Genomic DNA, 22,093 nt, shown 5'->3' with positions numbered 1-22,093 from the left:
TGGTATCACTTGTGTGTATTTTTGGCGTATAGGGCTTTCAAAAGGAATGTGGTTGCTAAAAATGATTGGTTTTGCAAATTTTGTTGGAAAAACTAGAATTTGTTGATAAACTTCTAACGTCCGAACAAAAAAATATTTAAAAAATTATGCTGATGCGAAGTAAACATGTGGTAAATGTCATTCATCTATTTTGTGTGATGACTATGATTTAAACGCATGCAAATTTAAAGTTTAAAAAATGCAACATTTTCAATTTATTTTTGTCAAATTTTTGATATTTTCATAAAGGCATAAAACGTTGACCAAAATTTAGCACTAACATGAATTACACCCTGTCACGAAAAACAACTTCAGAATCACTGGGATATATTGAAGTATTAGAGTTATTATCACATAAAGTGACACTGGTCAGGATTGAAAAATAGGCCTGGTCAGGAAGGTGAAAATGGGTGTGGTGCTGTCAGCGGTTTTCATTAACCCGTAGATTTGTATTTGTAGCGAACATATAAACAGCCCCATAGTCTATAATGGGTACATGTTTTTCATGGATAGAACATGGACATCTGAATGAGAAGTGTGCATTTCTTGCACCCCATTTGCTGAACATATGTCAGTTGATCATCTTGAATTGATGTCCTCTCCAGGTCTCTCTGCACTTGGAGCAGTATTTTTCCTCACTTCCCTTCAATACATCACTGCTTATGTTGGCTCCTCTTATCTTGAATTCCTATTTGAAACTGACGTGTCAGAAAGGTGACAGGTCCTCAATAAATCACCAAGGATATGAACTTGTATGTAGTTTATTGTAAGAATTGCCTCTTCTCAACCTTGAATCAGAAATATACCGGGTCTTTGACCACTTATAGGTAGATGGTTGTTACCTGGCTCACTGTAACCTCTAGAGTTCTACCATGCTTAGTTTTCCAGGATAGCCGCACATAACTTGTGCTACTTCAGGGCAATGCTGGGCTGTGACCTTCTGATGAAGTTCAGGCTTGGAGATTTTCTGTAGCCACTTGGGTAATTGACAGTTTAAAGGTGGGAACTGGTAGATCATCCAACCTCTTTGTACTGTACAGCACTCCATTGCTAAAACTTTTTAACAAGAAGTAATGTTACCAAATGTAAAATTTCTGTATAGTTTAGATAATAAACATACATTGTAATTTAGCCACACATAATAAACAGTTGTCTTGGGGGGAAGAACTGACCTACCATGCTTTAATTTAAGACCTGACATTAATGTGACCTTCACCAGCCCGTACACTTCTTCATTGTTTGCCAATTTCCCCTGCAACAAAATGAAAGATAAAGTTCATGCTCTGTGTTTGAGAAAATGTTAATCTGCTATGGTGCTTTTGTTTGCACTTATTAATATTCTAGAGCCATCTTAAAATTTAATATTCTGCTAGATCAGCAGTACATTTAGCTATTGCATCCCTAGCTGCGAGCTTGTCTGTAGCAGGTAGCTTCAGTGCAGAATTGAATGATTTTTGCTATGAAATCATAAACGACTGAGCACTGTGAAATCCTTTGTGATATGTAATGTAGATAATTGTGTGAAATTCATTAGCAGATAACTGCTCCTTCACATAAAGGATGTGGCTCATTGGTAGTGACCTGGCGGCAAGCTGATAGCTTCCTTTTGTTGCTCATCCTCCCGCTTACCAGAAACCTGACTCGTTTGTGTACAGCTTGGTCCTTCAGTTTTGCTATTGGCGTACCTCACCTCTTAGTCATTTGTCTCTCCACATTATGTAAGTGACAGAAACATGTCTATAGTAACCTTTTGAAGAAGCTCAAGGGCCTTATTTTCATGGCCATATTTCATATGCACAACTTAACGCTTTCATTTCTAGTTTATCTATTCATTTGATAATGTTGATCTTCATGTAGTTTGGGAAAAATCCTACTAGTGTTAATGTCCTGTTGTTACCATGTTCTAAGTTCAGTTACAAAGAAAGCTGTTGATGTAGCGTCCTCTCATTTTCTATATGCAATATAGCGAATAAAATAACCACATATTAACCAGATGATGTTTAAGGGGTTATCTCATGTTCTTTGTTTAGGAGCGCACTACACCCTTGCCTCCAAGCTTTTGCTTGCTGGTGCATTCTTCAAAATTGAGCAACTGGCTTAAACTGTGCTCTCTTATTCTGCAAGCCAAGGCAGCTTTGGCACCAGAACTTCAGAGAAAGCAGGGGCATTCAAACTGGTCTGGTCCAGGGATCCGGTTCAGATTCAGAGCAGCACTTTCGAGTCCATGCTGCTTGTCTAGGAAACCAGCCACCTCTGCTATACTTCAGCAGTGGCCGGTAAGCTATGCAACAAGTGGAAAACAATAAAATGAAAAACCCCTACATTCTAGAGAATGGAGAGAGTTTTTTTTAACGCCTTTCCAGCACTTATGGCACACACTTTCGTCATAGGTCGCAAAGAAAAGTATTATACCAACTCTGCTGAGCCTGTGGCAGATGCTGTCTGTGTTGTATACTACATAACTAGATAATACAGCTCTGGCAAAAATTAAGAGACTACTGCACAGGTTTATAAAAATCAGCTTCTCTACATGTCTGACATTCCATTCCAGTTGAATTTCAACCAGAGTACACCTCATTCTACTTAATGTGCTTCTGATTAAGTGATCACCTGAACCAAATCTTATTTAACGAAGGAAAGTATAAAAAAAACCTTGCTGTGGTGTTCACAGTCCTCTTGCAATAGGACAAGCTGGATGGCAAAACAAGTCCTAGTAATATCCCAAAAGTAATAGGAATGAAAAAATAACTTTTAACCATGCCAAAGGAGTTGAAAAGAAAAATCTTTGAGGGAAAAAAGGGCTGAATTCTGGCTTTACTAGCAAAGGGATACAGCGTCATGTTGCCTCTATCCTTAAAATTTCTAAGACTGCAGTCCATTACAACCACGTCAAGCAGCGGACATTGGGGACAACAAAGCTACAGACCGGCAGAGGGCGAAAACGACTCTTTGCCGACCTGGATGACCGTCATCTTATTCAAATGTCACTCAGCAACCGCAGGATGACATTAAGTGACCTACAAAAGGAATGGCAAATGGCAGCTTTGGGTGAAGTGCACGGCAAGAACAGTTTGTAACAGGCTCCTAGAGGCAGAACTCAAGTCATGTAAAGGTAGAAAAATGCCTTTCATCAATGAGAAGCAAAGGAGAGCCAGGCAGAAGTTTGCCAAAGACTATAAGGATTGGACCATAGAGGACTGGAGTAAGGCTGGTTTCACACTTGGGTTTTTTAGCGCTGCGCCTCGTGCGCTATCATGCGCATTGCTCCCCTATCTTTAACATGGGTGTGCATGGTCTAGCACATGCAAGCGTTGGTATGCGTTTTCGTGTGCACGCGGTTTTTTGTAGTGTGCGCCTATGTGCGCCGGACGCAACAAGTGGCATTTCTGGTCCATCTGACCTGTCTCAAAAAACCGCATGCGCACGGAATGCGCAAAAAACCAGCATTACAGTCTGTGGGAACGCACGCGTGCGCTAGGAAATGCGCACGCATGCGTTTTAAATCGCATGCGTTTTTTGAGTTAACATGGTGCCAAACTGGTTAAATCGCATGCACAAAAAAAGTAAACGCATGCAAAACGCTTGATGCGTTTTTTGCATGCGTTTGATATGCGCACGAGGCGCACTGCAAAAAAACTAGTGTGAAACTAGCCTAAGGTAATCTTCTGATGAGTCTAATTTTCAGCTTTGTCCAACACCTGGTTGTCTAATGGTTAGACAGAGACCTGGAGAGGCGTACAAACCACAGTGTCTTGCACCCTCTGTGAAATTTGGTAAAGGATCGGTGATGATCTGGGGATGCTTCAGTAAGGCTGGAGGTGGGCAGGTTAATCTTTGCAAAGGATGTATGCATCAAGCTGCATACAAGGTTATCCTGAAAAAACAGTTGATTCCTTCTGCTCAGGCAATGTTTGCCAACTCTGAGGACTCTTTTTTTTTTTTCCAGCAGGACAATGCGTTGTGCCACACAGGTAGGTCAATCAATGTGTGGATGAAGGACCACCACATCAAATCCCTGTCATGGCCAGCCCAATCTCCAGACCTTAACCTCATTGAAAACTTGTGGCATGTAATCAAGAGGAACATGGATAGTCACAAGCCATCAAACAAAGAAGAACTGCTTACGTTTTTGTACCAGGAGTGGCATAAGATCACCCAAAAGCAGTGTGAAAGACTGGTGGCAAGCATGCAAAGACGCATGAAAGCTGTGATTGAAAATCATGGTTATTCCACAAAATATTGATTTCTGAACTCTTACGGAGTTAAAACATTAGTATTGTTTCTAAAATGATTATGAACTTGTTTTCTTAGCATTATTTGAGGCCTGCAAGCACTGCAATTTTTTGTTATTTTGACCATTTCTCATTTTCTGAAAATAAATACAAAATTTAGTGCTTGGAAATTCAAAGACGTCAGTAGTTTATAGAATAAAAGAGCAATTTACATTTTACTCAAAAATATAGCTATAAAGAGAAAAATCAGACAAACTGAAAATTTTGAAGTGGTCCTAATTTTTGCCAGAGCTGTATATAGTATATTGTTTTGTTTGCAGCAGTTTAAGGATTTAAATGCTGCTGTCCCGTCTCTTGACAGCAGCATTTTAGGTAAGTCACTATGAGCCATAAACTTGCGATGGCAGCAGTAAAATTAAACATTGTAAAAATCACTTTTCTACCCTTTAGATGTATAGGAATTAAAATGATGAACATTTGCTGTTGTACTTAACCAAAAAAGACTGAGCTATCAAACAATAAAATAATTAAACTGTGTATTTAAATGTTGAAAAGGAAACTTTGAGTTGCAATTTTTAGATTTTGGTAATTCCCCCCCCTCCATCCCACACCTCAAAAAACAAACTGCAATGTGATCAAAATGTGATCTGGAACCCTAGATTGGATCTTTTATCTGCTATTCAATCATGGTCATACCTTTCTCTAGGATTTACTACTCATTTGGTGGATGTGTTTCTAGTTTGAGAGGCATTGGCATATACCAATAAAGCTTCATAACTTTATAGAGTAGAGATATTAGTCTATAATAAGACCAACAACAGAAGTTGACTAGTAGCCTTTAATGCCAGCCGCCAAATTGAAAAAGATTGTAAAGATTTAATTTTTTGAAGAATTTTTGTTTTACATTGTTTTCTAACCTAATGTTTTATGTTTATAGAGAAAGGGGTTCTGATGCTTCATGGACAAATGATCAAGAGCCACCAGCAGAAGTAAGCATTTCATTAGGATTAAATCTGATATTGTGTAGTGTCACTGTTTTTCTTTGAATTAATAATAATCTTTATTAATACCGTATATACTCGTGTGTAAGCCGACCCCCCCCCCCCCCCCCAATTTTGCCACAAAAAACTGGGGAAACTTATTGACTCGAGTATAAGCCGAGGGTGGGAAATGCAACATGCTCCATGTTAATATATGCCCCATATAATAATGCTGCGCAAAGGTTATTGGTGGCCCATAACATGCCCCATATAATAATAATGCTGCTGCGATTTTAAAAAAAAAAAAAAAAAAAAAAAACATACTCACCTCTCCTTATGGCATCCTTATGGCATGGCTGGCTCACCCTCCCCCAGTGCTACTCACCCTCCTGGCGTCTGCATATCCGGCTCTGCTAAATCTCAGTCCCGGCGTCTGTATCTCCCTTCCTGTCTTCTTCCTGTGTGGTCACATGGTACCGCTCATTAATGAGAGTGGAGACACGTCCATATTCATGACTTTAATGAGCGGTACCATGTGACCGCACAGGAGGAAGACAGGAAGGGAGATACAGACGCCGGGCCTGAGATGTAGCTGAGCCGGATATGCAGACGCCAGGAGGGTTGAGTATCATGTCTCCTGCTCCCCCTTCCTCGCTGGCTTTCAAGTGTATGACTCGTGTATAAGCAGAGAAGGTCTTTTTCAGCCCATGCATGAGTATATACGGTATTAATAATCTTTATTTATATAGTGCCAACATATTCGCAGCGCTTTACAGTTTAACAGTTTCAAAACACAAGTCATAAGTAACAACGTTAACATTACAATAATTAAAGCAAAATAAGACGACCCTGCTCGTGAGAGCTTACAATCTACAATGAGGTGGTGGGGATACAAAGTACAGGTGTGTATTTACAATGATGGTCCAGCCGTCTTGAGGAATGGATGGAGATAGTGAATGGGCTACACGCACACTTACACAGAATTATTTTCTTGCTTTACCTACAGTACTATTTTGCTTATATAGCGTTATCACAGTCCACAGCTCTTTACAGACATTGTAATCACTGTTTCTATTAAGGCTCACAAACTAAATGTCCTATTAGAATTCCTTTGCATTGTGAGAAGAACCTAATACCACAGAGTATGGTGGAAGATGATGCCGACAGGGTATCAGATAAAAATAATATATGCAGAACACGTGAAGATAGATAAAAACACCTTTATTAAAATATAAATGGGTGTACACTTAGAATAAATACAATGAATAAAAAGGCATCCCAAATATATGCATAGTGTTGAATTATAGTAAACTTCAACAAGGGGTTAAATAAATACCCGTATCAAACAGGCTCAATACTAGACAGAAAAAATAGCTAAACACTTCTTGACGCCCCCAAACAATAGTGTATACAATGTGCAATAACACCAAATTGTGCAAAAAAGAAGAATACAATAATAACAACAAATATATAATGACCACTGCTGTGCATACAAAGTGCAATAAAACGAAATAGTGCAATAAAAAATGAATAATAAAAATAATAAATGGATAATGTGCACGAATGAAGGATGACACTGCTGCGGTGCCACCAATTGTGGAAGAAGAGAAGTGGGAGCTAAGAGTGGGCAAAGAAATACCTAATGAGCCGATAATGAGTGCCTGAGGACGCGCGTTTCGGAATAGAGCTTCCTTCGTCAAGGATATATATTTGGGATGCCTTTTTATTCATTGTATTTATTCTAAGTGTACACCCATTTATATTTTAATAAAGGTGTTTTTATCTATCTTCACGTGTTCTGCATATATTATTTTTATCTGATACCCTGTCGGCATCATCTTCCACCATACTCTGTGGTATTAGGTTCTTTCACCGGATGGTCTGCCATCCATATTTCTAGAGGGGTTGTGGATCTTTTTTATTTATTATTCCATCATTAAGTATTAGAATATTACCCTCATTGCTTTAATTGTGAGAAGAACCTAGAGTACCTTTCGGAAACCCATGTAAACACGAGGACAACATACAAAGTCTTTGCAGAGGTTGTCCCTGGTGGTATTTTGACACAGGGCTTCTTCCTCACTAGCATCTACTGCAATGCACTGCTATGATAAATCTATGGAAGGGGGCACTCATTCAATTGACTGAATTGGTCTTCTGTCCAACTTCCCTTCTTCCAGGCCTCAGACACATGGTCGTCACATTGACGATAGAATGAAGAATGTGACAAAATATTTGTAATTTCTTTAACTATCACATTAGGGCTGACATGCACATACAGTGGCTTGCAAAGGTATTCACCCTCCACTCCACCCCCTTGGACTGTTTAGTTATCTTGGTACATTACAGCCTGTGCTTAAAAGTTTTTGTAATCCGATTTGTGTGTTGGTGAAGGAAGAAAAATATAGGCATAAATTAAACTTATGTGATCAAATAAATAAAAATTTGAATGTGTGTGTGTATATATATATATATATATATATATATATATATATATATATATATATATATATATATATATATATATATATATACTTCTCACAAGATGAATATCATCAAAAAGTTAATTTATTTCTGTTTTTCAATACAAGAGGTGAGACTCATATGGTCATTGCAAACAGAGTGATATATTTCAAGTGTTTATGTTGATGATTATGGCTTACAGCCAATGAAAACCCAAAAGTCATTGTCTCAGTAAATTAGAATACGTTATAACACCAGCTTGAAACATGATTGGCCTACTGAAATTCAGTAAATGCATTCAATACTTGGGGCTCCTTTTGCATCAATTACAGCATCAATGCAGCGTGGCACGGAGGCGATCAGCCTGTGGTACTGCTGAGGTGTTATGGAAGCCCAGATTGCTTTGATAGCAGCCTTCAGCTCGTCTGCATTGTTGGGTCTGGTGGCTCTCATCTTCCTCTTGACAATACCCCATTGATTTTCTATAGGGTTAATGTCAGGCAAGTTTGCTGGCCAGTTGAGCACAGTGAAACTGTTTTTAAATCAGGTATTGGTACTTTTGGTAGTGTGGACAGGTGCCAAGTCCTGCTGGAGAATGAAATTTCCTGGTAGATGGCTTCACTGACTTTGGTCTTAATAAAACACAGTGGACCTACACCAGCAGATGACATGGCTCCCCATACATCACTGATTGTGGAAACCTCACACTAGACCTCAAGCAGCTTCAGACTCTGAGACCTTGATTTCCAAATGAGATGAAAAATTTACTTTCACCTGAAAACAACACCTTGGACCACGGAGCAACAGTCAAGTTCTTTTTCTCCTTGCCTCAGGTAAGACTATTCTGGCATGGTATATTGGTCATGAGTGGCTTGACACAAGGCATGCAAAACTTGTAGCCCATGTCCTGGATATGTCTGTGTGTGGTGGCTCGTCTAGCAATGACTCCAGCAGCAGTCCACTCCTTGTGAATCTCCCCCAAATTTTTGAATGGCCTTTTCTTAACAATTCTTTCAATGCTGCGGTTATCCCGGTTGTATGTGCACCTTTTTCTACCACCCTTTTTCCTTCCACTAAACTTTCGATTATTATGCTTGGATGCAGCACTCTGTGAACAGCCAGCTTCTTTAGCAATGACCTTTTGTGGCGTACCCTCCTTGTGGACTGTGTCAATGACTACCTTCTGGACATCTGTCATGTCAGCAGTCTTCCCCATGATTGTGGAGCCTACTGAAACAGACTAAGGGACCTTTTTAAACGCTTAGAAAGCCTTTGCAGGTGTTTTTTTGTTAATTCTAATTTACTGAGATAATGACTTTTGGGTTTTCATTGGCTGTAAGTCCTAATGATCACTCTTTGTAATGACTCTATATAATGAGTTTTACTTTTTGTACTGAAGAACTAAAATAAATTAACTATTAGATATTCTAATTTTAGTGAGAAGCACCTGTGTGTGTATGTATGTGTAAAATATATATATATATATATATATATATATATATATATATATATATATATATATAAAAAATATACAGCTCTGGTAAACATTAAGAGACCACCACATCAAAACCCTGTCATGGACTACCCGTTTTCCAGTCCTGAACCCTATTGAAAACTTCTGGAATGTAATCAAGAGAAAGATGGATAGTCACAAGCCATCAAACACAGAAGGACTTATTAAATTTTTGCACCAGAAGCAGTGTGAAAGCCTTTTTGGAAAGCATGCCAAGATGCATAAAAGCTGTTTTTAAAAATCATGGTTATTCTACAAAATATTGATTTCAGATTTTAAAACGTTCGTATTGTTGTTTCTAAATGTTTATGAACTTGTTTTTTTGTTTTTTTGGTTTTTTTTTGCATTTTTTGAGGTTTGAAAGCACTGTTTATTTTATTTTGACCATTTTTCTTTGTCAGAAAAAAAACACAATTTATTGCTTGGAAATTTGGAGACATGTCAGAAGTTTATACCCTAAAGAACAATTTACATTTTACTCAAAAATATACCTATAAAGAGAAAAATCAGACAAACTGAACATTTGAAAGTGGTCTCTTAATTTTTGCTAGACGTGTATGTGTGCGTATATATATATATGTGTGTGTGTGTGTGTGTGTATACACAGAGGCTGGAACACCATTAAACAAGAGGCACCACTAACCAAACACCATGAGCAAAGTTATTGAGAAGTGCAAATCAGGGTTGAGTAAAAAAAAAAAAAAAAAAAAATTCCAGTCTGATTTTCCAGGGCACCATCAAATGGAAAGAATATGGTACCACAACAAACCTGCCAAGAGAGGGTCGACCACCAAAACTCTTAATCAGAGATGTGTCACAGAGACCAAAGTTAACCCTGAAGTAGCTGCCGAGTTCTGAAGCAGAGACTGGAGTATCTTTACATACAACCACAATAAGCCATTCACTCCATAGAGATGGCCTATATGGAAGCGTATGCAGCAAAAACACCTTTACTTACGCAATTGTAATGCTCGTTTTGAGTTTGCCAACAGACTTGAGAAAGACTCCCCAAATGTATGGAGGAAGGTGCTGTAGTCAGACTAAAATTAAACTTTTTGCCATCAAAGTAAAACTCCATATCTGGTGCCAAACCAACACAGCTCATCACCATTCCCACAGTGAAACATGGTGGTGCCAGTATCATGCTGTGTGGATGTTTTTTGGCAGCATGGATAGGGAAAATGGATTGTGCGAAATACAGGGTGGTTACAGGGTCAAAACCGTTTGTCAGTGATTTGACAATGACCCAAAGCATACTGCTAAAGCAACACTTCTGTGGTTTAAGGTGAAATGTGTACATGTTTTGGAGTGGCCTAGTCAACGCCCAGACCTTAATCCAATTGAGCATTTGCGATCAAACTTGAATATTGCTGTTCACCAGAGGAAACCATCTAACTTTATGGAGCTGGAGCAATTTTGCCTTGAGAAATGGGCAAAACTCCAAGTGGCAAGATGTGGAAAGCTCATGGTGATTTATCAAAAGCAACATGTAGCTGTAATTGCCACAAAAGGAGGCTCTACAAAGTACTGAGTTTAGGGGTTGAATAGATATGCATACTGACATTTTCAATTATTTTGTCCTATTTTGTTTGCTTCACAAAGAAAAGAAAACTAAATGTTCACGGTTGTAGGCATGTTCTTTACATGAACTGATGCAAACCCTCAAAAAAAAGATACATTCCAGGTTGTGAGGTAACAAAACATGGAAGATGTCAAGGTGGTGAATACTTTTGCAAGCCACTGTACACCATTTATTTACCCTTTTCTTTTAATACTTGTCTATCTTCACAGTTGAGTATAGTCTAAACACATAATAATTGTGAATCAGAAACATTTTCTTGTCAGATTAAAGGAAACCTGTCACCATGAAATCACTATCCAATCTGCAGGCACCATGTTACCGAGTAGGGGAAACTGAGTAGATTGTTTTTATGTAGCTTTGTGAGAAAAGATTCATTATAATCTGTGTCTTAATCACTTGGGATACTCCGTGGAGATTAAAAAAAATGTACTATCCCTGCCCTCAAACTATAAAGATGAGATGCCCATTGCACTTTTATTAAAACACATAATTCAGTTTGACCGGAGCTGCTCCTCACTGTTTCACCCTCCATCTGGGACAATACCTCATACAGCAGTGTGCACACTGCTGTAATGTCCCAGACAGAGGGATGTGTTTTTGTAGCTTTTTTTCACCTATCCATAAAAATGGGCACCGACTTCAAAGCCCTGATATATCCAATTAAGTAATATTGAGGATTCAGTGGTCATAACCAAGTCCAGAAAGCATAATGGGGTTTTGTCCATTACTTCTTAAATGGATGATCTATCCCGATATGTCATTTTACATAGGTGGGCATCTAACATAAGTCACCCCCACCAATCTGATAGCAGCCGAATGTAAATAGTGCACGGAGCAGTACGTTGGGGGTATCTGGTGTTGGACCCTCAGCTTTTTGTGTTAATAGTCTAGTCTAAGGATACATCCTCAATATAAAAACAAAAGTTCTCATCCCCCTCAACTGTAAGCACTTGTTTTCATTAAACGTATTCATTTTTATCTAAAGGTAGTAGATTACAGTGATGATGAGAAGGAAAAGGACGCAAAACACAAGAAAAAAGCCCAGAACGCAGGAAAAAAGAAGCAAAAATGTGATCAGAAGAAGCCATGTAAGTGGATCATATTTTCTAATAATAATTTTATTTCTACAGCACCAACATATTCCACAGCACCTTACATTTCAGAGGGGACTTGTACAGACAATAGACCTTACAGCATAACAGTAACACATTGATCATAACAGATACCAAGAGGAATGAGGGCCCTGCTCACAAGCTTACAATCTATGAGGAAAAAGGGGAGACACGAAAGGTGGATGTAACAATTGCTTTTGTTCGGACCAGTCAAAGTGTAAGAATCGGGTGTTCATGTAATGCTGCATGAACCAGTTATCAGCCTAAGTATGTAACAGAACAGACACAGAGGGCTATTAAATGCATAAAGCGTGTGAGAACATGATGCGAGGAACCAGGTTATGGTAAAAATTTTGAATGGACAACATAGGGATAGTTAGGTTAATGTGTTGAGGCGGTAGGCCAGTCTGAACAAATGCGTTTTTAGGGCACGCTTAAAACTCTGGGGATTGGGGATTAATCATATTAACCTGGGTAGTGTATTCCAAAGAATTGGCACAGCACGTGAAAAGTCTTGGAGACGAGAGTGGAAGGTTCTCATTATTGAGGATGTTAACCTCAGATCATCAGCAGAACGGAGGGCACGGCTAGGGTAGTAGACTGAGACAAGGGAGGAGATGTAGGGTGGTGCTGAGCCATGGAGTGCTTTGTGGGTGAGGGTAATAAGTTTTTGTACTGGATTCTGAAGCGGATGGGTAACAAGTGTAATGACTGGCACAAGGTAGAGACATTGGTATAACGATTGGTGAGGACTATGATCCTGGCTGCAGCATTCAAGACAGATTGGAGAGGGGAGAGTTTGGTAAGAGGGAGACGAATTAGTAGAGTTACAATAGTCCAGATCAGAATGAATACGAGAAACAGACTTTTTGCAGAGTCGAAAGTAAAAAGGGTCGAATTCTAGAAGACCATGTTAGGTTTATAATCAACACTATACCAGAAATGCTAAGGAGGAAAGATGTGGAATTCAACACACATGCAGTTCAGTGAGACAATACATATTGTATAGGTGTGGAGGTCTCTTAGGTTATGCTGGAATTATAATTCTTCGAGCTACTGCTGCCTTCTTCATGGCTCTTCCTAGCACATGGAAATTAAAATAATTTGCTGTATAATTTTAGGCTTGTGCAATACTCAGCTGGTTTTGGATGTGCTGTTGGGGAAAAAGAGTAGTCTGTACACCTCCACTTTCCTTGCATTTGTAATTGTGCTGTAGGCTATGAGATAAAATGCCTATGTAGTGAGGAAATCAATGCTTTACAATGTTGGTTTTAAACTTTTGCTTCTTATTTTCTTTGAAGCAACGAGTGTCCAGGTCTCAAATCAGTTGTCTAGTGCACAGACATTTCCAAGAAATTATGCAAGAAATGGATCTGGATCTCGTTTCTATCAAGGGCATGGTTCACATTCACAAGGAAATGCATATGGACAACACCAACAACCATATTACTCTTCAGGGTTTCCAGGACAGGATATGATTCAGCCATCATATACTTATCAGAATGCTAATACTCAAGAATATACTATGCCACTGCCAAATAATGGTTATCATGCCCCTATTGCAAACTTCTTTGGACATTATAGTAATATGCAAGCATTTTTGCAGCCACCGCCACCACCTCCAGATATGAATTGGCCCGGCCAAAACTTGCATTTTCCTTATATGCAAAATTTGCACTTGTACAATCTGCCTCCTCCACCCCCACCACCTCCTCCACCACCCCCTGCTCCTCCAAATCCTGGAGAGTCTAGTTAGTGAAAAGTTAATATATGTCCACCTTTCCAGAGTTCAATATATATATTTCTTTTTTTAATATTATTTTTCAATTTAGATTCCAAATGTTAATAATGCAATTTGTGAAATCTGCAATGTATTGTAAAGGTAATGTTTGTATGCAAATAACTTGACTACAGTATCAATATTTCTATAGTGAGATGTCTACAGATTTTTAGGACTTTTTAGGTTTAGACTGAGAAGTGTCCATTTTCTATCAAACCTTCTTTTGTATAAAGTTGGTATTTTTAACTAAAGGTTTAATTATTGACTTTTGGTTTGCTGAAAAAAGTGACTAAATCTTTTTATTTTTTTGTGCTTTATTTTATTTTGATTATCAGATATATTTAAAAAACTGCTATAAACTTTAAATTGTATCCGCTATAGTAAAAATAATGCACAGTGTATTAAGGTTGTAAATAAATAAATTTGTACAACAACCAATTTCTTTGTATAAATTTTTGATGTTTCAGCCTCTTAATATGTTGTATGTGCTTTTCTATCACCAAACGATAAATATTAGCTTTGCCTGTTTTGGTAAATGCTTGTTTTGCTCATGAAATAACAATGATCCTCCAACAGGCTTTCACTATAAGGCAGATGGAATCACTCTGTAATCAGTTTTGGTCTCATTTATGCCGAACAATGAACATCATAAAAACTATCCCCAAGAAACTGCTATGGACGCTAGCTTAAAAGATGATAGAGAATTTCTAAAGTGGAGACTGATGTTTTGGCTTGTGCACCTGCGCAGTGTTAAAAAGCGCTGGAAAAATATTGCGCAATCAGAGGTCACACCCGGCTCGTGCGTATGATCCATTAATCACGTCACAGCTCTTCGTCAAGAAAGTGGTTATCGACGGCCAGTCAAAGTCTATTTCCCCACACATGTGCATGACTAATGTTGAGCGGTGAAGAAAGAATAAATTACATTTTTCCCACTAAAATGTTGTTTTGGCCCCAAGTTTTTAATTTTTGTAAGGGCTAATAGGAAATTTTTTTTTTAACAGCAAACGGAGTTCCATTTTTTTCTGAGTGCACCAATACCCTACATGTAATCGGGAAATATTTTTCAGGCACAGTGCAAGGCTCCGAAGCCAAGGAACAAGGAGATTTTACTGTTATGGTTTGCAGGTGCCATGACCCACTGGGAGAGCCCATTAGGTGCCAGAAGCAGAAACCCCCCTATAAGTGACCCTATTTTACAAACTACACCTCTCAATGAATTCATCTTGGGGTGTAGTGATCATATTGCCACCATGAGTGTGTCACAGAATTTTATACCATTGGGCAGTGAAGACAAAATAACTACATTTTATTTGATCGTCCATGACAGCACCACCTGAGAGGGGATCCGCCCTTCAAGATCAGGAAACCTACAGATACAAAAGGGCGGCACCTCTCCCATGCATCAGTTGGTTTCCTGTTCCTAAAGTACAGGACTTCCTACAGATCGTCCGTCATGGATCGTCAAGGAAATTTCCAGGCTGGCTGACCGACCTAGGTAGCGGGGGGGCCTCCTACCTCGGTCAGTGCGAGGTCCCTGGAAGTGCCACGGTGGGGCCGGGCAGGTCTCCACGGCAGTGTGCGGAGCAGGTGGAGCAAGGGGTCCAGAGGACAGCCGTCTCCAGATTGCCAGCACCGGAGTAAGTATTCCCCAGGCCCTTCCTGGTGCATCCCCCCGAGGTACGGTCTTTGTTTCGGCCAGGTCCTGCATTTAGGGCCCAGTCGGCGGCGCACGGGCTGCAGGCGCCGTGCCAGCTCTCTTATCGCGTGTTCCCGCGGGCTCATTTGAGCGGCGGAAGTGAGGGGCGGGGCCGGGAACGCCGGAAGTCGGGTGCCGGCCGGCTTTTTTGTGTGCACCGCAGGAGCGTGGCTGTCCTGGGTCGCGTGCAGCGGCTGGGGGGGCAGAGCGCAGGGTGGGGAGGTCACGGGGAGGGTCCCAGGTGGGAGGTGCCCTTGGCCAGAACCCTGCTGACCCGGATGTTCGGGGGAAGGCAATATAAGGCAGGCTGGGACACTGCTGGGGTACTTCTGAAGGCCCATTGCAGCAATGGATACGACAAGCCCCCCATAGACCAGCAGGATGAGGTGCAGGAGCACCCACACCCGCGGAGACAGGCCTCAGTGAAGCCTCATACAAGTGCCCAGCTAAAGAAGCAAGGACGAATGAGCGGGCAGAGCCGCAGAAGTTCCTCCAGAATGAAAGATTCCGCTGCCTCCCTCCGTGATCCGGTACCTGCTTCTACTGCATGGGTAAGAGATCTTCGTGAAAGTACCCTGATGCAGTGTTCCCTTATGTTTTTTCCGCAGGGGAAGAAAAGTTCGGGTAAACAGAAGCATAGGGAGTGTGCCCTCTGTAGTTGCCCCTTACCAGATGCCCACCCTAAAAAGTTGTCAGCCGTGCGTGCGACAGACGGTAGGGTTTAAAAGGGAAAGCCATGGCTGGACTGACAGGCCCTTACATTCTCCCGTTTATACAGGTAGTGGAAGAGACGCCTGACTTCACCACAAGCCTGAGGGAAATAATCAGGACAGAGATGAGACTCCCTAAAGTCCCTATCACAAGGGGAATCTTCTAGGAGAAGAGAAGCTAGTTTTTCGGGTTCAGAGTCCTTGGCCACCCCTAGGAAGGATGAAGACTCCTCAGAGCCCTTTGCCTCTTCATCTTCGGAGGAAGACTCAAGCCATTTCTGCTTCCCCTTAGACCAAATGGATAGGCTAGTTAAAGCAGTAAGATCCATCATGGGGGTAGCAGACACAAAACCAGAACGGTCAGCTCAGGATCTGATTTCGGTGGTCTAGATCCAAGGAAGCGCAGGGCCTTCCCACTAAATAACAGTCCAGAGCCTGATAGACAGAATGGAAGAGGCCTGAAAAAAGGGGCACCTTACCACTGGCCTTCAAGCGGCGGTATCCCTTTGATGACCCAGTGGTAAGCAGATGGGACAAGGCCCCTAAGCTTGACGCAGCAGTAGCCAAAGCCTCCAAAAAATCCTCCATACCTTTGACGACATGGCCTCCTTAAAAGATCCTTTGGACAAAAAAGCGGATTCATTTCTAAAAGGAACATGGGAGATGTCAGCCGGCGCTCTAAGACCAGCAGTAGCTGCTACGTGCACAGCTAGATCCATGATGGTCTGGCTGGATCAGCTAGATTCTCAGCTGAAATACGGAGCCTTGAGAGCATCCATCAGGAAGACCCGGCCGATCATTCAAAACGCTGCTGTCTTTTTAGCCGATGCTTCGGTGGATTCGGCAAGGATGGCGGCCAGGACTGCAGGATTATCAAATGCAGCTCGAAGGGCTCTCTGGTTGAAGTGTTGGCCGGGGGATATCCAGGCCAGATCCCAACTCTGTTGCATTCCTTGTGAGGGAGAATATCTATTCGGTCCAGTGCTGGATGAACTTTTAGAAAAAGCCGGGGATAAAAAGAAATTTCCCAGTCTGCCGAACCCTTCTTATAGACGTCCCTTCACCAGGAAAGGATATTTCCGTAGAAGGTCATCCAGGGATCAAGGCAGATGGGAGGAAAAAAGAAAAGGTACAGGGTTTATGTTTGGAGGAGGGGGCGCCAGGAAGGGCCAGCGCATGAGGCTAAAAAGCCACCCCAATGACTAGCTGCTCCAGTAGGAGGGAGACTAGCTGCCTTCTACCTGGCCTGGTCGCTAATTTCTAGTAGCAACTGGATCCTGGGGTTAATAGCCTCGGGACTACGGCTAGAATTTTCCTGTGTCCCCCAAAACAGATTTAAGGTTACCCCTCACAGATCTTCCCCATCAGAACAGGCTGCCCTGGAGACTGAGGTTCATGATCTATGCCACAAGAAGGTCCTGACAGAGGTGCCGGAAGCGGTTTCTACTCCCCTCTGTTCCTAGTCCGTAAGCCAGACTGCTCCTTCAGGACTATAATAAATCTTAAAGCCCTCAACGAGTTTCTGGTCATACGTCCGTTCAAAATGGAAACAATCAATTCGACAATAAAGTTGCTGGTTGAAAATTGCTTTATAGTGGTGTTAGATTTAAAAGACACCTACTACCATATACCCATTCATGCAGCTCATCGTTTCCTCAGAGTGGCGGTTCAGTTAAAGGGGTCAGTTCAACATTTCCAATATGTGGCCCTCCCCTTTGGTGTTGCAGTCGCTCCCCGGGTATTTACTAAAGTTGTAGCAGAAGTTATGGCCCATCTGCGTGAATCAGACATTCTGGTGATCCCCTACCTGGAGGACTTCCTTATTATAAGCAAAACGGCAGAACATGGTTTGGAGCAGTTACAAAGGGCAATGTCTGAGCGGTTAGGATGGCTGCTTAACATAAAAAAATCTCGGTTGCAGCCAATGAGAGTCCAGCAATTCTTAGACTAATCTAAGATTCCAAGAAGCAGGAATGCCGTCTGCCTCCTGAGAAGTTAATTCGCCTACACTATCAGGTCCAGAATGCTTCCAATAACCCCACCATTTCCCTCAGGAAAGCCATGTCCCTTCTGGGCCCTCTCATCCTGTATCCCCACAGTCCAGTGGGCCCAGTTTCATACAAGGAATCTACAGGGCGAGGTTTTATTACATCAAAGAGTCCTTGGGGGTTATCTGGAGGGCCAGCTAACTTTGTCCCAGAACACAAGGGAGTCCCTAGAGTGGTGGTTAGAAAGGAATAGCTTATCCAGAGGGGTGCCCTGGGAGTATAACATAACCCGCATAGTCACCACAGACGCAAGCTCTTCCGGTTGGGGAGCTCACATGGGTGAGATTTTGGTCCAGGGCCTATGGGAGCATCATCAGGTAGAAATGTCATCTAACCTGAAAGAATTGACAGCGGTGGAACAGGCAGCTAAAAAGCTCCTTGTGTAACTACAGTGTCATCATATACGAGTGTTCTCAGACAATCAGGTCACCGTGGCTTATATCAATCACCAAGGCGGGACTCGTTCCAGACCCCTGATGAATGTAGCAGAGCATTTGTTCCAACTAGCAGAGCAGCATTTTCTATCTTTAACAGCTCTACATATAAAAGGAAGAGTAAACACCACGGCAGATTTCTTAAGCCGCAATCTGCTAAAACAAGGGGAATGGTCCCTAAAAACCTCCATCTTCGACCTGATTGTGCAAAAGTGAGGGCAGCCGGAGGTGGATCTTTTCGCCACCAGGGGAGAACAGGAGAGTGAGGCAATTCTGCTCACTGAATCCCAGAGAGGACCCTCTGGCCGTAGACACTTTTCTGATAAAGTGGGACTTCAGGCTAGCATATGCCTTCCCTCCCCTGTCTCTACTACCCCTGGTGATGAGGAAAATCAGAAAAGACAGGGCGAGGGTTATAGTGATCGCTCCGTTTTGGCCTAGGAGGGCATGGTTCTCATGCCTCAGGACCATGTCTGTGTCCAATCCGTGGGTTCTTCCGGACATCCCAGATCTCCTATCCCAGAGCCCAGTTTACCATCCTCGGGTGGCTGGCCTACATCTGACGGCGTGGATTTTGAATGGTCACTGCTAAAAGATAAAGGTTTCTCCCCAGACCTGATCAACACCCTACTTAAAAGTAGAAAAATCATTACAACCAAAATTTACGTTAGAATCTGGAAAAGATTCCTTCAAAACTCAGGAGTAGTCACTGGGCAATCAGCACCAATAGTTCAAATCTTAGAATTCCTACAAAAAGGTCTGGACATGGGGCTTTCCACCAGTACCCTTAAAGTACAAGTATCAGCCTTGGGGACCCTCTTTAGCTGTGACATCACGGGTAATTACTGGATTAGTAGGTTCATTAAGGCGGCAGGTAGATCCAGACCAGTAGTAAAGGATAGGTTCATGCCGTAGGACTTGAACCTAGTCCTCACGGCTATGACAGAGGCTCCATTTGAGCCTATCTCATCAGCCTCCATAAAAAACCTGTGCCTCAAAGTAGCCTTCCTGGAAGGACTGACGTCAGCTCGTAGAGTAAGTGACATCCAGGCATTATCTAGGCTTCCTCCTTTTATACAATTCCGAGACGATAGGGTAATACTTAGGCCTGATCCTGCATACTTAAGGTAGTTTCTAGCTTTCATAGGATGCAGGAAATAGTCCTTCCATCCTTCCTCCCTAATCCAGTTAACGAGAAGGAAAAACTACACACCCTAGATGTTAGGAGATGTCTCATAGAATACCTGGCAGTTACTGATCCCTGGAAGGATAATGCCTTATTTGTCTCCCATCAAGGCGCTAGGAAAGGTCTTAGAGCATCAAAAAACACACTAGCCAGGTGGATTAGAGAGGCTATTTCGCTAGCATACACCTCAAAAGGCAGATCGGCACCTGGGAAGCTGAGGGCGCATTCCACCAGAGCCGTGGCGACCTCGTGGGCCGAAAGATCGGATGTCTCCATTGACCAGATATGTGCTACGTGGTCCTCTCCGAGCACCTTTTATAATCATTATAGGCTAGACCTGGGTGCTTCCGCAGACCTCTCCTTTGGTGTAAGGGTGCTGCAGGCTGTAGTCCCTCCCTAAAGTAGTTATTACTCTCTGTAATTCTCTCAGGTGGTGCTGTCATGGACAATCGAATAAAGTCTAGTTAATTACCGGTTAACGATATTTTTCCGAGTCCATGACAGCACCCTTGGATCCCACCCCTGTTTTTCGTTAAGTTTGGGTGTGCACTTCTTCCTCTTATACAGTATGTCCACTGGTGATAGTTAAGTAGTAATATTGTACATACGGTAAATCATGCCATTAACCTTGGAGGTCCTCTTATGCTCTGTAATCCAACTGATGCGTGGGAGAGGTGCTCCCCTTTTGTATCTGTAGGTTTCCTGTTCCTGAAGGGCGGATCCCCTCTCAGGTGGTGCTGTCATGGACTCCAAAAAATATCGGTAACCAGTAAGTAACTAGACTTTTACCACCAAAGTTTTGTTTTAGCCCCAGATTTAACATTTTCACACAAGTAGTGGGTAAAAATCATACCAGAATTTATCCCACCATTTCTAACGTGGCAATACCCCATAGTGACTGTGCAGTACTTATACCGCTAATTGCTAGAAGAGCAGAATCCCCCTTCAAGTGACACCATTTGGGAAACTTATCTACAGGTGTAGTGACTATTTTGACTCCATGGGTATTTTGCAGAAATGAGCCGCAAAGAATGTTGCCAAGTGAAAATTGCAAACTACCGTTGTAACCAGTATGTTGCAGTCACTAGTACGTTATGCACAGTCCGTGCTTCTGGAGGCATGCACCCGTAAGGCTAGTTTCACACTAGTGTATGGAGGAGCTGCGGAGGGATGCAAACTCCGTGAAGCTCTGCCCACGGCCGCACCTCCGGTCAGCTCCGTCGGCATGCGACCTGCGTGTACCCTATCTTTAGCATTGGGCATGCAGGCTGTGCCGATGTACGCAGATGCCTCCGCATGCGTCATTTTGACGGTGCTGTAACCGCACCAAAATCCAACATGTTGCGTTCAGCGCAGGTCACCGCACCATCAAAACGACCCATGCGGAGGCATCTGAATACATCGGCACGGCCTCCGTACCTAATGCTAAAGATGGGGTACGCAGGCCACATGCCGACGGAGGCGTAGCTGACCGGAGGAGGTGCGGCCATGGGCGGAGTTTCACAGAGGAAGTCCGCATCCCTCCGCAGCTACTCCAAACGCTAGTGTGAAACTAGCTTAAGTTAGGCGAGCTCTCATTGCTTCAGAAATGCCAAACGTGGATGCAATATGTGGTATAAGTACACTGTGGAGCTCAGAAGGGAAGGGGGCATTTGGATTTGGGAGCGGAGAATTTGCTGAAATTCTTTTGGCGAGTGAGAAGCCATTTCGCTTTTTCAGCGCTTTTGTGCTATCAGTAACTTGGAAGCCTCCTATATTTCCATTAATAGAAGACGGACCTGTGCCAGGGCTTGCTTTTTTTCTGGATTGAGTTGAAGCTTTTATTGGGAACATTTTACATAATGTTTGGGATCACATTTATCCGGCGCGCTACACTGACCACTTACTTTGGTTTCTCCATCTAAATCTCCGAGTGACATGATTCAGATGAAACCCCTTAAGGAGCCATTCACTATAATGAGGCAGCAGTGTTACTCTGGACTCCATCTAGCCTCTGTTCAGCAGTGTTCTTTTCAGAAGTGCGCAAACTGGAAAATAAATACACTGCTCAAAAAATAAAGGGAACACTTAAACAACAGAATATAACTCCAAGTAAATCAAACTTCTGTTAAATCAAACTGTCCACTTAGGAAGCAACACTGATTGACAAGCAATTTCACATGCTGTTGTGCAAATGGAATAGACAACAGATGGAAATTATTAGTAATTATCAAGACACAAAGGAGTGGTTCTGCAGGTGGGGACCACAGACCACATCTCTGTATCAATGCTTTTTGGCTGATGTTTTTGTCATGTTTGAATGTTGGTTGTGCTTT

The 22,093-nt window shown here is 42.1% G+C and overlaps 1 protein-coding gene across 1 annotated transcript in view; it reads left to right on the top strand.

Annotated features, from left to right (window-relative positions):
* Positions 1-14,139, top strand: part of NAF1 (nuclear assembly factor 1 ribonucleoprotein) — a 124,108-nt gene extending 109,969 nt beyond the window's left edge. The window contains exons 7-9 of the mRNA XM_073576852.1: positions 5,209-5,260; positions 11,795-11,897; positions 13,223-14,139. Coding sequence (XP_073432953.1) covers positions 5,209-5,260; positions 11,795-11,897; positions 13,223-13,677 — 610 coding nt within the window. The 3' untranslated portion in view covers positions 13,678-14,139. The remainder of the gene's footprint in view (positions 1-5,208; positions 5,261-11,794; positions 11,898-13,222) is intronic.
* Positions 14,140-22,093: the final 7,954 nt, after the last annotated feature.

Source organism: Dendrobates tinctorius, unplaced genomic scaffold (genome assembly GCF_039654945.1).
Source record: "Dendrobates tinctorius isolate UK_male_01 unplaced genomic scaffold, ASM3965494v1 ptg000008l, whole genome shotgun sequence".
Lineage (NCBI taxonomy): Eukaryota > Metazoa > Chordata > Amphibia > Anura > Dendrobatidae > Dendrobates > Dendrobates tinctorius.
The sequence above is the reverse complement of the archived record's forward strand: the minus strand, read 5'-3'. Positions and strand labels throughout refer to the sequence as shown.